Source organism: Pelobates fuscus, chromosome 3 (assembly GCF_036172605.1).
Source record: "Pelobates fuscus isolate aPelFus1 chromosome 3, aPelFus1.pri, whole genome shotgun sequence".
NCBI lineage: Eukaryota > Metazoa > Chordata > Amphibia > Anura > Pelobatidae > Pelobates > Pelobates fuscus.
In genome coordinates, this window is record NC_086319.1 from 186,509,270 (window position 1) to 186,526,653 (window position 17,384).

General features: G+C 44.0%; 1 protein-coding gene across 2 annotated transcripts in view; it reads right to left on the reverse strand.

The window, feature by feature from the left end:
- The window catches only part of ANO2 (anoctamin 2), a 337,896-nt gene that overhangs the window by 21,599 nt on the left and 298,913 nt on the right, over positions 1–17,384 (reverse strand). For both annotated transcript variants that reach the window (XM_063447820.1, XM_063447821.1), the window contains 2 exons: positions 9,481–9,533; positions 7,533–7,714 (listed from right to left, as the gene is read on the reverse strand). In XM_063447820.1, coding sequence (XP_063303890.1) covers positions 7,533–7,714; positions 9,481–9,533 — 235 coding nt within the window. The remainder of the gene's footprint in view (positions 1–7,532; positions 7,715–9,480; positions 9,534–17,384) is intronic.

Here is a 17,384-nt window from a genome sequence, read left to right on the forward strand (position 1 = left end):
CTTGTTTTGTCGGGTGGTCGGATCTGTCCCGGTGGTGCTTCATGTCCGGTGCGGGACTGTGGTGGCTTAAAGTGGAGGCGAGTGCTTGACGTGGGGCAGGCTCTGCATTTCTGTTTGTGCCTCCGGTCCCGTCTTCGTCGCCTTTTGTGGTGGAGCTTTTTGGGGCTGTGGTGGAGCTTGTTGGGGCTTCCTGCTTGTTATTTGCTTCCAAAATTGATTAAAGAGTCTTTCCAGCTTAGACTCAATATCCTGCCATGCTTTGCTGGTACCAGGAGGACACGCGGCTGCCGCCATATTGGGAGAGTCGCAGATGAGTATGTCAGCCTGGGCGGCTGAGCTCTGTGCGTCCATTAGCTCCAGACAGCCTCTCAGGGGTGAACCGGGATAACCCCCACCGGTCCGAGGGGGGGTAACGGAGATCCTGCCGGGAAGTAGCTGCTCCTGGGCATCCCAGGATTGGGAGATCGGCCGAGTTTCCCGCCCGGTGAGCACCAGGCCACACTTGCCACGCGGAGGTAAGTAAGACTCTGTCGAGTTGCTGACCGCTATTAAGCATGTTAGGTTGGTCAGGTAGGAGCAACATTGCTGGGTCGTCCCCTCCTCGGGTGAAATTCGCTTGTTGATAGCTGCTTAAAGTGAGATATTGAGGGAGCTCACACGAAGTGCGTCTTTCCTCCATGACAGCTAGGCCCCGCCCCCAGGAAGCTGCATTCTTAGTGAGAGGAGGGACAGTGTAGCTGCTGCTGATTTAATAAGGAAATCGATAGCTAGGGCCTGCCAGGGCACAGTGTCACATCAGTGCAACTCATATCTGGTGTAACAGTGGTGTACATATAAAAAAACACAACACTTTTTTGACTGTGAAATAATAGCAGTCAGTTTCCTTCACACGTGTGCGTTTCAGGGCCTGCCAGGGCACAGTGTCACACCAGTGCAACTCATATCTGGTGTAACAGTAGTGTACATTTACAATTTTTTGACTGTAATAGATTGAATAGCAGTTAGTTGTCTGCAAGCGTGTGTGTCAGGCCTACAGTGTCTACTCTGCCAACTTCTGCCACTGCACAGTGCCACTCATATCTGTTGTCACAGTAGCTTGCACGCATAGTACCACTAATCGAAAAAAAAATGACAGGCAGAGGCAGGCCACCCCGCAGGGGCTGTCGTGGTCGTGGTGCTGTGATTCCCTTTGGCCCTAGAATAAGGCCCAGTGTTCAGAGGCCACGTACCCTGAACTGGAAAATTTCTGAGGACATAGTTGACTGGCTAACACAGGACACCCAATCTTCTACAGCTTCCGCTCGGAACCTTGACGCACCATCCTCCTCCAGCTTACCTTCGGGCACCTCTCAAGTTACCACTCGCCAGCCTGTCGCCACCACCAACACTAGCCCCACAGCCGCTTCACTTGATCTGTCAGAGGAGTTATTTACACACTTGTTGGAAGAAATGAGTGATCCGCAACCATTATTGCCAGAGGGTGTAAATAACAGGAATATGCCTCAGTCAGGCAGCATTACACACATGGACGTACGGTGTGATGATGATGATGTTGTACCCGCTGCTGCTTCCTTTGCTGAGTTGTCACATACAAGTGAAGCAGTTGATGATGACGATGCATCCGTAGATGTCACGTGGGTGCCCGCTAGAAGAGAAGAAGAACAGGGGTAAAGTTTGGATGGGGAGACAGAGAGGAGGAGGAGATGAGTTGGAAGCAGAGGGAGGTCATCGCAAGGAGCTAGTGGCACAGTCAGACAGCATGCATCGGCACCCAGGGTCAGCCAGACAGCACGCCAATCAACGCATGCTGTTGCCACCACCAGAATGCCGTCATTGCAGAGCTTAGCAGTGTGGCATTTTTTTTGTGTGTCTGCCTCTGACAACAGCGATGCCATTTGCAACCTGTGCCAAAAGAAACTGAGTCGTGGGAAGTCAAACACCCACCTATTTACAACTGCTTTGCGAAAGCACATGATCGCACATCACAAACACCTATGGGATCAACACATGAGTACAAGCAGCACACAAACTCAAAGCCGCCATCCTCCTCCTGGTCCAGCATCTTCAGCCACGTCAACCACTGCTGTCCTCCTTGCCCCTCTCAACCATCTGCCATTCCGTCTCTCGCCTTGAGCAGTTCCTGCTCATCTGCCCACAGTCAGGTGTCTGTCAAGCACACAGTGTTGGGGCAAGGGTCCATCTGACCACTGATACCTGGTCTGCAAAGCATGGTCAGGGCAGGTATATCACCTACACTGTGGATTGGGTAAACCTGCTGATGGCTGCCAAGCATGGAATGCTTGGCTCTGCAGCGGAGTTGGTGACACTGCCTGCTGCCACCTCCTCTACTCCTCCTACTCCATCCTCTTCCATAACCTCCTCGGCTGAGTCCTCTTCTGCTGCTGTGTCTTTCTCCACATCAATGGCACCCCCCCCAGCTCCCCGGGTACTATTCCACATCCCGTATACAGCAGGGTCATGCCGTCTTGGGGTTGACTGGCCTGAAAGCAGAGAGTCACACCGGACCAGCACTCCTGTCCACCCTGAACGCACAGGTAGATCAGTGGCTGACTCCGCACCAACTGGAGATCGGCAAAGTGGTTTGTGACAATGGAAGAAATTTGTTGGCGGCATTGAATTTGGGCAAGTTGAAACATGTGCCGTGCATGGCACATGTGTGTAATCTGATCGTACAACACTTTGTGCATAAGTACCCAGCTTTACAGGACGTCCTGAAGCAGGCCAGGAAGGTGTGTGGCCATTCAGGCATTCCTACATGGCCATGGCGCACTTTTCAGATATCCAGCGGTGAAACTACATGCCAGTGAGGCGCTTGATTTGCGACAGCCCGACACGTTGGAATTCAACACTCCTAATGTTCGACCGCCTGCTCCAACAAGAAAAAGCCGTTAATGACTATTTGTATGACCGGGGTGCTAGGACAGCCTCTGTGGAGCTGGTAATGTTTTTGCCACGTTACTGGATGCTCATGCGCAATGCCTGTAGGCTCATGCGTCCTTTTGAGGAGGTGACAAACCTAGTCAGTCGCACCAAAGGCACCATCAGCGACATCATACCATTTGTTTTCTTCCTGGAGCGTGCCCTGTGAAGAGTGCTGGATCAGGCCTTAGATGAGCGTGAAGAGGAAGAGTTGTGGTCACCATCACCACCAGAAACAGCCTTATCAGCATCACTTGCTGGACCTGCGGCAACGCTGGAAGAGGATTGTGAGGAAGAGGAGTCAGAGGAGGAATGTGGCTTTGAGGAGGAGGAGGAGGAAGACCAACCACAACAGGCATCCCAGGGTGCTCGATGTCACCTATCTGGTACCCGTGGTGTTGTACGTGGCTGGGGGGAAGAACATACCTTCAGTGAGATCACTGAGGACGAGGAACGGGACATGAGTAGCTCGGCATCCAACCTTGTGCAAATGGGGTCTTTCATGCTGTCGTGCCTGTTGAGGGACCCTCATATAAAAAGGCTGAAGGAGAACAGCCTGTATTGGTTGTCCACGCTACTAGACCCCCGGTATAAGCAGAAAGTGCCTGAAATGTTACCGAATTACCGCAAGTCGGAAAGGATGCAGCAGTTCCAAAATAAATTAAAAAGTATGCTTTACACAGCGTATAAGGGTGATGTCACAGCACAACGGGAATCTAACAGGGGAAGAGGTGAAAGTAATCCTCCTCCTCCCACGACCACGCCGGCAAGGACAGAACGCTTTACAGACGTGTTGTTGATGGAGGACATGCGGAGCTTTTTAAGTCCTACGCATCGCCACAGCTCTTCGGGGTCCACCCTCAGAGAACGACTCGACCGACAGGTAGCAGACTACCTCGCCTTAACTGCAGATATCGACACTCTGAGGAGCGATGAACCCCTTGACTACTGGGTGTGCAGGCTTGACCTGTGGCTTGAGCTATCCCAATTTGCGATAGAACTTCTGGCCTGCCCTGCTTCAAGTGTCCTGTCAGAAAGGATATTCAGTGGAGCAGGAGGTATTGTCACTGAGAAGAGAAGTCGCCTAGGTCAAAAAAGTCTAGATTACCTCACCTTTATTAAGATAAATGAGGGATGGATCCCGAAGGGACTGACAGTGGGCGATACATTCGACTAAAAAAGGCCTGATGAGGGGGACGTAACAGGGCTTAAACTGATAAGAATAGTACTACTTAACACACCACTCCTATCTGGTGGCACATTAGATTGCACGCGCAGTGCCCCAAATTTGAAGTAGGAGGACCGACCAAGCATCTTTTTCCATCTCCCGGTTCCTAAAATCGATGCCATATACACGTCCCCTGATAGGGGACGTAACAGGGATTAAACTGATAAGAATAGTACTACTTAACACACCTTATAATAACGCAGAGAGAGGCAACGCAGAGAGAGGAATCTGAAGAAGAGGAGTCAGAGGAGGAAGGTGGCTTTGAGGAGGTGGAAGACCAAACACAGCAGGCATCCCAGGGGGCTTTTTGCCACCTTTCGGGGACCCTTGGTGTTGTACGTGGCTGGGTGGAGGAAGAGACCTTCAATGACATCAGTGAGGACAAGGAACGGGACATGGCTAGCTTGGTATCCAACCTTGTGCAAATGGGGAGTTTGCGGTTGTGCAAATTGACTTTTTGCGGTTGTTTGCGGTGCGTTAAATGGGGAGTTTGGTCTGTCACTGTGAAGCGGGCGTAACCCTTACACTACCTGATCGATACAACATCATACCTGATGTTTTAAAGCACGTTATTCCAAACAATTTAGGAATGTTAGGTGATTTATGCCCTTTATGGATTAAAACCAGACTCTGCATCAACTATGTAATTTTCCATGTAAGTTTTGCTGTGGATCCCCCTCCGGTATGCCACAGTCCAGGTGTTAGTCCCCTTGAAACAACTTTTCCATCACTATTGTGGCCAGAAAGAGTCCCTGTGGGTTTTAAAATTCGCCTGCCTATTGAAGTCTATGGCGGTTTGCCCGGTTCGCCCATTCGCGAACATTTGCGGAAATTCGCGTTCGCCGTTCGTGAACGGAAAATGTTATGTTCGCGACATCTCTAATGATATGCACTTTATTCCACTTATAAATGTAGTAGTATTGACAAGTACATAATTAACAGGTATTAAAATCAGTTCTACAGGTGCATCATGTAAAATCACAAAGGGTTCTGCAATACCTGAAATTTTACATTCACAACGCATCCCAATGTATGTAGTAAAGGTTTAAAATATATCTGTATGTAATCACCTAAAATGATGTCATGGCTGTGCATGGAAAGGAATTAACTATACCATAAATCTCAGACATATCTTGTAATGTGCAAAATATGTTTATAGTTAGAAGCTACAGAAATGCAGGATGGTTCTTGTCTAAAATATATCCCCTTCAGTCTAGTGAATATCTTTGCACCATTTTTATTTAATTATTCATCTTTGTAAACACGACAGGTGCTAATATCCCTTAAAACATATTTTAAAAAGGAAAAGACAGCTGGCTTCAGGCATTCTGTAAAATATATCTTGGGCATCTCTTATGAGAGTGAGAACTTCTGATGTATTCATGTAATTTGTTGTCAAAATATACACAGATTATGGTTCTTAATTAAACAGATAGTACAGTGCAGGAATAGGAAACCTTCGATACTCCAGATGTTGAGAACTGCATTTCCCATTATCTTACAGCCATAATACTGGCAAAGCAGCAGGGGAGATGTAGTTCATAATGTCTGGAGCCTATACACCACCTTAAATTAAAAATTGAATCAAGGATAATTGTCAGGCTAAAGAATTTGTGCCCTAGGGTAGTAGTGATATAAACCTACCTTAGTTTTAGTATATACAATTTATTATTTTTTTATTCTTTTTAAATGCAAATGAAAATGCGCTCATATAGATTAGTGGTATTAAGCTGCTGTGTTCTGGCAAATCTTCTTATTAACATGGAGAGTATTTGTCTTTATCCTGGAAGGAGTGAGTCACAAATATAATATTATTTTTCTGCTACTTCAATTCTATTTAATTAAAGTAGGTGTATAAGACAAGTCACGTGTTTTGTAACAGGCAGTGTCCTGTGGAACATTTGAGACTTGTTGATAATTATAGGAGTATATGCCTATTCTATCACTCTAAATAGAGTCATAATTATGGCCTTGTCAGCCACACACTATCGAACCTGGTATAAGTTGTGATCCCAATTTGTTTTTCTTATTATTTTTTTTCACTTAATTTTACACTAGTTGCTAGAAAAAAGGCTCCTGTAAAATATCTGATTCTAAATATTTACACAAGTATATCAATACTTGATTTACCTTTAATCATATGTGTACTTAAATGGAAATTATATGTAAAATAAATTGCATATGGTTTTATTTATATATAAAAAAAAAAAAAAAGAAAAAAAAGAAAAAGCTCTATGCCTCTCTTGTAATCATCCTCTTGTTATTCACAGTTAAAATCTTCTGGCACGTATGAATAAAAACCAGTGAAACTAAATTGTTGGAGAGAAGCCATTTTACATGTTCTATCAGACTACAGCTGAGGATGATTTACTGTTTTTATTTAAAGTTGAAAGTAAAACTATTTTCTTTTCTTTCATGACAATATTGATTTAAAGAGTCATATAGTCATGGATGAAAATAAACCTGTCATTACACAAAAATGTGGATTACACCAAATGTCCCACTTTAAGATAAACATTTGCACCTTTGGATGTTGATGCAAAAATCCATGTAGAATGAAATGACAAACATTTGAAGTGTGAACAGTGAAATTACTGCATCAACTTGCCTTCACTAATTTTGTGTGGTATTTTATAGTGCTACCATTTTGAACACCACATGATAATCGTCAAAGGAAATGTGTAGAAATGCCAACAAGATGGTAATCAACACTTAGATTGTAAGTCTCATTGGTTAGAGGAGCCGGCCTATTAACAGAGTTTTCTGCATACAGGCTCTCAATAGCTTTTAATACTTGGTTAGTGAACCAGAGAAAGCAAAAAAAAACACATGGATTTTGGTGGGACAGTAATTATTTTAGGGTCTTGTCCCACAGTCTTGATTTTGTCCTGAGCAGCACCATGCAAGCATATCATTACACAGGGCATGTATATTTTGGGCAGACTAGATGGGCCAAATGGTTCTTATCTGACGTCACATTCTATGTTTCTATTAGATGTGCTTGCACTGTCCTTTGGGGACTAAAATCCTGCAGACAGTGTTTGATACCAGACTGACATGCCCCTCCAGTGGGTGGACTTGCCCGCACATTGTGGGTATCACAATTGGGTATTGGTTGATACAAGTTTGTGAGTCATACCTGATGTTACTAAATTACTGAATTAGAGGTTTTTCACCAAGATGTTTTTTTTCCAACAGGCATTTGCAAGTTGGTAGCAAAGTTAGTGCAACTAGGCTTTTATTAGCTCGAGAGAGATTTGCTTAACTTTTTAGCATTTTGATGTCTTGTGGCACAGTAAATGCAAAATATTTTCCAACATTCTCTACTTCAAAACACAAAGAAATGAGTTTGACAATACCTTACCTGCATAACACAACATCAGGAGCAAACTGTGAGTTTCCGGGTTGTGTACCAGGTTTTAAATGACTGACATTGAAATATGAAAGGGTATGGTTGATGAAGCCATGCATGGTTCCATTCTCACTATACATGTACTGATATACAAGACGGGGAATGAAGTCAGATGTGACAGCTATGACAAATGCCTAAGGGATAGAAGAAAAACAGTTAGATGGTAATCTTGGGTAAATGTTGTGAGTGTATATATATAGAGAGTTATAAAACTGTTAGGACTATGTAATAAAACTTAGCTTTTAATGTCTTACATAAAATAATCAACATTTCAGCTTGATATCCTCAAGTTTTCATCAGGACAGTTTTATTGCATAGTCCTAAGAGTGTTATTTCTACCCAGTATATATATATATATATATATATATATATATATATATATATATATATATATATATATATCAGCTTATACAGGAGAGAGTCATGAACGGATGTTTAAATATATAAACTAAGACTAAACCTGAGTGGTGGGTAGGTAATCAAAGATGTAAGAGTGGCATTTTTATAGTATGGGTCTTTTGCCAGACAAGGAAGGTGCAGCTCCGAAATCTATTTTTTGATGTTTCTAGGCAACATAATTGTGAGCCATAATAATCAATTTAGGATACAATGATTTTTAATATTGATCAATTTGTTTGGAAGTGTTGCATGATCCTTTAAGAACTAAGATCAATACAAAGGTCATTAGCATATTAAATTAGAACATAAGTATGTATGAAATGTGAGTTGTCGGTATATATTGTGCAATTTGTATGTGAAATTGACTGTTAATCAGAAATTTACCATAATCATTTCAAAATCTCCAATTGGATTCACAACTAATACTGGGAAAATATTGATTGATGTTTATAAAATGATAAATCAGGCTTTCCCTACCAGGGTGCGTAGTTAAATCATTTCAGAATGGAGCCACTGGAGCTCATCGCATTGATGGAAAATGTCAGTTTAGCACTCTCAGCCAATGCTTTGCTTAGTGCAGGAGCTTCTGGGGAAACAGGAGGAAGCGACCAGCACCCAGCAAAGACCAGGTAATATATAAAAATTACCTTAAATGGGTTTGACTACTAAACTTGTCAGGGTTCCAGGGCACTCCTGGTAACATAACCACTTCAGCAGGCTATAGCGGTTATGGTGATTGGATTGGTTCTTTAAGCTGCAGCAAAATATTGTGGAGACAAATGTTTTTCTTTTCATTTTTTCCCTTCATTTCACTTTTCACTTTACAATCCTCTGTGACTGGATCATATCCTCATTACACTCCTGGAATTATTTTATTCAGTTTATACATTATTGCTGTGTACATGCTGAATATTTAAGTCTGAGCAATGCCAACGACTCTGTTCTTCCCTTTTCTTTTGTTGTAATTAGATGTTTGTTTATTTTGTTCATTGTTAAATCATAATCATTTTAAGCACCGTTTGAAAAGAGAAGAGAGAAAGCTGAGATTTTTAAGCATTTTACAACCAATGCTACCCTGCTCAGTGTCTTTTAAAATGCTTAAAAATCTTGTAAACTTTTAAAAGTTTCATGATTTCTGTCTGCAGCTATAAGACTTCCCCTGGAGCAACGACACTAAAGAAAGACATTTACTTCCTCTTTTGCCATCCAACCTCTGTCCAACTTTTGAACTTGCCTCCCCTCTTTGTCTCTGCAAGCATCTGAGCTGCAGTCAGCTTTCTCTATTCTCTTTTCAAACATTTAAGAATAAAGTTCATCTGGGTAAATAACTGACTCATTTGCTTCAGACAGTGTATTGAAAATAGATTAATATTAGTACTAAGTACCTAGAAAGACAAACATACACAGTCTACTGTTCTCCACAATCCAGATTTATAATTATGAAGTTAGCAAACAGAAAAGGATTAAAATGGCATTAAGGAAAAGCAAACAGAATACTTACATTTATAATCACTGAAAATTTGCCAATGCCACTTAGAATGTTGTACCAAATGCCTATTAAAAAAGAATATTTCAGGAATGTGTAACTGTCTTAACTCGATATATTCATTTATGAAAAAAGTATATTGCACAGTGCACACAGCAGCACTATTGACATATTGTTGCACAGCAAAATGTGACAAATAACTATGAATAACGTTATCTCTTTTACTTACCAAAACTAGCAGGGAACGCTATCAACTGTATGGACCCCTAAGCAAAACTTTCTTATATTTTTGTCAGCTATAACTTGTTTACCAGCTATAACTACTGATTACAACATGCACTTATGGGTACATACAGTGTATGGGCAAAGTGCCACCATATTTCCTAATATATTTTTTTTAATTTGACAATTTTTATTTTGTCAGGACACAAATAGAAGGGGGGTACAGAAAGGAAAAGGGGTGATGGGGGAATAAACATTTGCATCCAGCATTGACATATTGTTGTATTCCTTGTTTTCATACAGGGTACTCTGTTTCATACATGCAAGTTTACACAGTATTTACACAGTAACAATGGTTTGGTGCCGTTCCTTTGTGTCTGCCCATGTAATCGAATCAAGATGTGTACTTTGGTTTTCGTAGGTTAAAGAGTTACTCAGTCTTGTGTTAGTGTTGGGAGGGCGCTTCCTGAGCCAAGGTTATTCTACACTGTTTAGTGGTATACAAGGGATGTCGGGTGCTAGTGGCGCTTTCGTCAGTGCTGTTCTGTTGTATTCCATTGGGAGGGGGTGGAAAATAGTGATGGTTAGGGGGAGGGGGTGGTAGGTGATACTTTTAAGCACGGATGCCGGGATTGTTCCTGTCGTGAGGTGTAGTGTCATGGAGGCTATTATGCTCCTATCGTGGAGCTTGTAGTGGATTCGAGTCAGAGCACTAGATGTGTCAAATAACTACTTGTGGTGCAATGCTTGGTAGTGCTTACGAGGGTTCTGACTTGTATTTGTCCCACAGTTCCTAGGCTATGGACCAGTAGGATGCTTTCGATCTTGCCTTCCTTGCCATCTGTTCATAGTGCTTAGTTGCGTCTATAGCTGTGATACATTGTTCGATTGTAGGTGGTCTGGTTTGTTTCCAGTTTCTGCTTATGGTCGCTAGTGCTGCCACAATGATGTGGTATAGGAGATATCTGTGGCTTTTTTGTAGTTTGGGTGGGAGTAGTAGAAGAAGAAATGTTTCGGGAAGGAGTGGTAGGTGTGTTTTGGTACATTGGGCTGCTAGTTTTGCCACATCCTGCCAGAATGTTGTGAGCTTTTGACAGTGCCACCAGGTGTGGATCATGGTGCCTTTGTCCGCCTGACACCTCCAGCAGACGTCCGACGAGTTGGGGAAGCTATGTTTAAGGCGTGTGGGTACCAGGTACCACCTGTACAGTATTTTGCGTGAAAGTTCCACATGAGTTGTGCAGAGGGTTAGTTGCTTGTGTGCCTTATAGATGTTTTTCCACTGATCTTCCAAGAGTGGGTGCTTTATATCTTTTTCCCAAGCTGCCTTGAAGGACGGAGGATTTTGCGTATGTGTATCATGTTCCGAGGCGTAGATTAAAGAGATCAGTTTTTTTGCCGGTTTGAGTTTCAGGCATATCTTTTCCACTTCAGAGAGGGGCGGTGTTGACGGGGCTATCGGTTGATGTTTTGTTTGCGAAGCGAACCAGCTTGTATTTGTCTGTAGGAGAAGTTAGCGGTTGCGGGTATGTCGAACTCTTGTTGGAGGTCGGTTTATTGTTTTAGGCGGGTACCTGTCATGAGTTGGGATGGGGTTGTCACTCCGTGTTCGTTCCACACTTTGTAATTGAGATCCGTTATGATTGCGCTCACTGCTTCTATCGGCAGGGCTGGAGAAATATTTGTCATTATGCCTGTTTTTTTGCGTTAGTCGTCCCATATTTCCAAGGTCAATGCTGTCGTCGGTAACAGGTTTTTGTTGTTCGGCCGTTGGAGCTTCGGTAGCCAGGCCAGTATTGGGATAGAGAGCCCATTCGCATAGCCCCTCTCTATTTCAGTCCAGGCCACTGTCTCTTTGTGTTGGAACGTTGAGAGCAGGGGGCCTATATGAGCTGCCCGATAGTAGCCTCTCATTTCCGGCATACCCATCCCACCGTGGGGGAACAGTCGGTATATTGTGGTCCGAGCTACTCTTGGTTTCGTGTTTTCCCACACATATGCGTTGATTTGGTTCTGTAAGTCCAGGAGATATTTCATAGGGAGCTTAAGTGGGAGTGTTCTGAAGAGGTACTGTATCTTCGGCAGTATTACCATCTTTATTGAAGCTATCCGACCTATCCAAGATACATATTTCCCACTCCATCCCTGTATGGTGGTTTTAAGTTCTCCCAAGAGTTTTGTGTAGTTTGCTTTGAGTAAGGTGTTGGGTGTGGGTGTAAAGTTAATCCCTAGGAATTTTATGTGGTCCTGTCTCCATTCGTATTGGAATTTGTTTTTTAGCTCGGTCAAGTCTTGAGTCGGGATGTTAATATTTAGGGCTTGTGTTTTTGCTACGTTTAGTTTGTAATAGGAGCAGCTGCTATATTGGGTCAACAGTTTGTGAAAGTGTGGCAGGGATACGTGTGGTGTTTCCAGCGAAAGCAGAATGTCATCCGCGAATAACGTCATCTTGTATTCGTGTCCCTTTATGTGTATCCTGTGTATGTTTGGGTTGTCTCGTATCATTTGGGCTAAGGGTTCCAGTGCCAGGATATAGAGTATTGGGGAGAGTGGGCAGCCTTGATGAGAGCCATTTGATATAGTGAATGTTTTAGAGATGAAACCCCCGTTTGTTACTTGCGCTGTTGGGGTGGAGTAAAGCGCGCTTATGATTGCTAGGAATTGAGGCGGGAATTCAAATTTCCGCAGGACTGCGTGCAAGAAAGGCCAGTGGAGCCTGCCAAATGCCTTCTCGGCATCTAGGGATAGAAGGACACATGGGGTCCTTCTCTCGCGTATTCCATATAAGAGGTCCAGTATTTTCCTTGTACCATCTGCTCCCTGCCTTCCACTCACGAACCCCACCTGGTCTCTGCCTATCAAATTAGGGACGATGGAAGACAATCTGTTTGCATAGATTTTTGCGATAAGTTTGACGTCAGTGTTTAAAAGGGAAATTGGTCTTAGGTTCTGGCATCTGTTGGGGGTTTTCCCTGGCTTTGGCAATGTGACAACGTGTGCCATTAGCATCTCCGCTGGTATGCTCCCAGATTGGAGCGTGTGGTTGATTAGTTTACTGAGATAAGGAGCTATGATATGGGAGAATTGTTTATAGTATGCATTAGTCAGTCCGTCTGGGCCGGGTGATTTCCCTGGGGGCAGTGCTTGTATTGTATCTATACGTTCTTGAGTCGTTACAGGACGTTGTAAGGTTTGTTTGTGTGTTATGGATAGTGTGGGCAGTGTTGTTTGCTGGAGGAAGTCTTCGATTTCCCTGTCAGTGGGGTGGTGCAGTGTGGTGTCGGTGTTTAGGTTATAGAGGGTTTGGTAGTAATCTGCCATTTCGTCATTTATATCTTGTGGGTTGTGTATTTTACCTCCAGATTTTGCTAGTAAGTATGGGATCTTTGAGTTTGTTTGTTTTTGTCGGAGGAGTGTAGCTAAGTGCCTCCCGGCTTTATTTCCTTGTGTGTACGTTCTCATCTTCAGTTTTGTTAACATGTACGCTGTCTTGGCTAGGGACATTGTGTTGATTTGTTTGGTAATGAGGGTTATTGACTTGGCGAGTTCGTCAGATGGTTTCAGTAGGTGTTCAGCAGTCGTGTCACGTAGTTTCCTTAGAAGATCCGTGTGTTCTCTTTCCCGTTGCCTTTTCAGGAAGGATGCATGGCTAATTAGTGATCCTCTTATGACAGGCTTGTGGGCTTGCCACAAGGTCGTGGCGGAGGTTTCCGTGGAGTCATTGAGTTCAAAGTACGTCTGTAATTCCTCAGCGAGTTTCTCGGAAAAAGCGGTGTTAAGTAACAGAGTGTCATTGAGGCGCCACGGTGGTTTCCCTCTGTGTTGATATTGGTCTTGCATAGACATTACTAGTGGAGCATGGTCCGACCATAATATGTTTCCAATGAGGCATTCAGTGATGTTCAGGAGGAGGGTGCCTGAGGCTAGAATGTGGTCTATCCTAGAATAAGTTTTGTGGACATGCGAGTAGAATGTATATTCCCTTCCAGTTGGGTTGCGCGTTCTCCAGGTATCATAGAGGCAATGTTCGTGGATCAGTTTCGTGGTGCTTTGGTCGCAGGCGACAGCTGAGTGTGCCTAGCGGAGTTGGCAGGTGCTGTGGAGTCCATTTGTGAGTTCATGGTATGATTAAAGTTCCCGCACACTATTGTGGGCGTATTTGTCTGAGTTGGCAGTTTGGTTTCTTTGTTGGTCATTCGGGCTGTATAGGAACACCAGTATGAATGGTAGGTTGTTCAATATACAGTGTAGAATCAGGTATCGGCCTTGGCTGTCTTTTTTTATATGGAGCAGTTCTATCGTTAGGGACTTATGTAGGAGGATACCACGCCATTTGGAGGAGTGGGTGGCGTGGTATTGTGGTATTGTGTGGGGGTAGTCTTGGAGAGCGAAGGAGGGGATTCTGTTAGTGGCAAAGTGCGTTTCTTGGATGCACACAATATCCGCATTGAGACTTTTTAGATCTTTTAGTAGTATTCTCCGCTTGTGTGGGGTGTTTAGTCCTTTGGTATTATGTGAGTAAAGTTTCATTTTGCGTAGAACTAATGGTGTTTAGAGGAACTGAATGAGTGTCTGTGTATCTAGTCGTCACCTGTGGGAGGGGGTAAGTGAGGGCGGAGGGGGAAGAGGTAGAGGTCGGAGGGTGGTCTAGGGCAGGGGTAGGCAACCTTCGGCTCTACAGATGTTGTGGACTACATCTCCCTTGATGCTTTGCCAGCAATATGGCTGTAAAAGCATTATGGGAGATGTAGTCCAAAACATCTGTAGAGCCGAAGGTTGCCTACCCCTGGTCTAGGGGTTATGGGAGGGAAGGTGTCGTTATATACAATAGACCTTTTCGGTCTGGTACACTAGTTGTACCGCGGGGGTTGGATGTTAAGAGAAACTTCCAATTGGGTGGCTTGTGGAACTCCGATATATAATGTGGGTTAGAGCAGAAATTGGTATGGTGCTCAAGCAACAGTCACATTTTGGGGGAGGATTTTTTAGCACAATAAGTTCTATATTGAACTTCAAGTCAGTGCAATAAACATCAATACAGTGCTATTAACATCAGGATACATATAACATGTTTTATATGGCCGTTGGCTGCGGTCATTGGTATCAAACATATTCAAGACATGTGTATCCGTGGTATAGTGTAACGAATATTTAAATTATACATAACAACAAAAGAAAGAGCTTCGTAAATCTAAGCATGAAAATTTAACTATAAACGATTGCAAGGTAGACTTGCGACATTTTGCCATTTAGCGGTCAGGTTATGCGGTCATACAGTGTAGTGCATTAAGCGTCATTACTTTACTGTAAACCTCAAGTTGCAGATAGCCTTTTACTCCTATGTTCTTTCCCTTTGTTTTTTTTTCTTTTCTTTGCTGAATAAACTTGGTGTTGCCTTGCAGTTAGTTATGTATTAGAGGGCTAGGTTGGATATCTACGCAGCAGCGCTCCCCTATCCATCTGCTCATTGCAGGCGAGTCACCCTACAGCTGGGGGAGGTTCCTGTCTAAGTATGTGCCCATGTTTTTTCTTTGCTGAATAAACTTGGTGTTGCCTTACAGTTAGTTATGTATTAGAGGGCTAGGTTGCATATCTATGCAGCAGCGCTCCCCTATCCATCTGCTCATTGCAGGCGAGTCACCCTACAGCTGGGGGAGGTTCCTGTCTAAGTATGTGCCCATGTTTTTTTCTTTGCTGAATAAACTTGGTGTTGCCTTACAGTTAGTTATGTATTAGAGGGCTAGGTTGGATATCTACGCAGCAGCGCTCCCCTATCCATCTGCTTGTTGCAGGCGAGTTCCCCTACAGCTGGGGGAGGTTCCTTTCTAAGTATGTGCCCATGTTCCCCACACATTTGTTAAGCTGTTACATTGCAGATGGTGAAAAGAGGGGGGAAGGTTTCACTTGCTATAAAGCGTCTAAAGTTGGGTCGGCGTATAGAGACGCTTTTGTCACCTGTATGTTGGTGGGGATCCTAGGGCCTTGTCTAGGGTCAGGGGGTCTACCATTGGGTCGGTTCAATGCTACCTATCCAGTTCCCTATCGGCAGGTCACTGAGCGCTGTGGTCTGGCTGCGGTCAGTATTGGCAATTGCATTTAAAGCATATTTATCCGTGTTGTAGTTTAACAGTTATTTCAAGCTTACATAGAGGGAAGAGTAAAAAGTAAAAAGGCATTGTAAAACGAAACATAGAAGTTAATCGTTGTAAAAGTATACTTGCGACAGTTTGCTATATAGCGGTCAGTTCATGCGGTCAGATCTTGAGGTTTTGCGGCCCTGTGAGGAGTGTGTCGGTGAGAAGCATTGCTTGTTGTGTGGACCCCATTTCACTAATTCCTGCATGGCTTCCTCTGGCGTAGAGAAGGATTTTGCTTCTCCATTTTCGTCAGGATAAGTTTCGTGGGGAAGCCCCATCTATATCGTATGCCTTGGGTCCTCAATTCCGTCGTGACTTGCTGGAAGTCTCTTCTCCTCTTCAGCGTTGCCGTCGAGAGATCCGCCATTATGCGCACTGACGGGTATTCTTTATGGGGATCTTGTCTGTTGCGGTGGGCCCGGAGTACCAGCTCTTTGATGTGGAAATAGTGTGCCCTGAGCAGGACGTCCCGGGGCACTGAGTCAGGTAAGTGTTTCGGTTCTGGTATCCTATGGACCCTGTCTATCAACAGCATGTCCGCCGGTATTTCAGGGACATAGGCGTGCATAAGGCCTCTTACATATAACTGCAGGTCGTCGGGTAGGACAGACTCTGGGACCACCCTCAGCCTCAGGTTGTTTCTTCTCGCCCTGTCCTCATAGTCTGCCATTCTGGTGGTCATTTCATCCACTTTTTGTTGTAAAGCGTGTAGATTGTCTGACAGCTCAGTTTGTGTAGCAGCTAGGTCTTGGCACTGTGTCTCTACCGCCGATGTCCTGTGTGAGAGGTCTCTGACTTCATGTTTAATTTGGTCGGCTGTAGCTTGCCAGGTTTGTATGAGTTTCACTGACATCGCCTCTATTGCCCTTTTGAAGTAGTGCTTTGTGAGGCATTCACTAGGGAGTTGGTCGTCCAGCAGCCCGGCGGGTGAGGCTGTATCAGAATCGCCGGCGCCATCTTGCTTGGCGGCTTGCGGGGCCTGCACATACTCCGTCGTGGCGGGCGGTTTCTGCCCAAAGAAGTTATGTTTTTCTGCCTTAGAGGCAGATTTCTTTGCTTTGGCTTGTGACATGTCTGGTAAGACGTTCGGAGGTGTTTCTGCTCGTTATTGTCGCAATTTCACGGAGCCCATGTGCCGGAGCAAAATCCTAAGCGGCCATCTTGCTCGGCTGTCGGCCACGCCCCATATTTCCTAATATTTTAATATTTCATATTGTTGCATTAGTAAGAAGCAGAGGAGTTTAAACATACATATTGGACTTGTCAGGTTCCACCAGTAGTAGCATTTCTTATCAAAGCTGACACTTGTTAATCTGTCCTGCTCAATTAGGAGCATATACCTCCACTTTTAAGCTCTAACAATCTCATCTTGCTGGTGTTTCTGCATCTTCCCATACTCATAGTCATGGAATATGGGTAGGAGTGAAAGTGAGCAGAATACAAAGATACCAGTATGAAAAAAAGGGAATTAAGGGGATTTCATTCTTGCTGCACCCACATTAGAGGTATTGTAATTGTAACCCACATGCTCAGGTTGCCTTCAATAAAACCTTGAGGTCT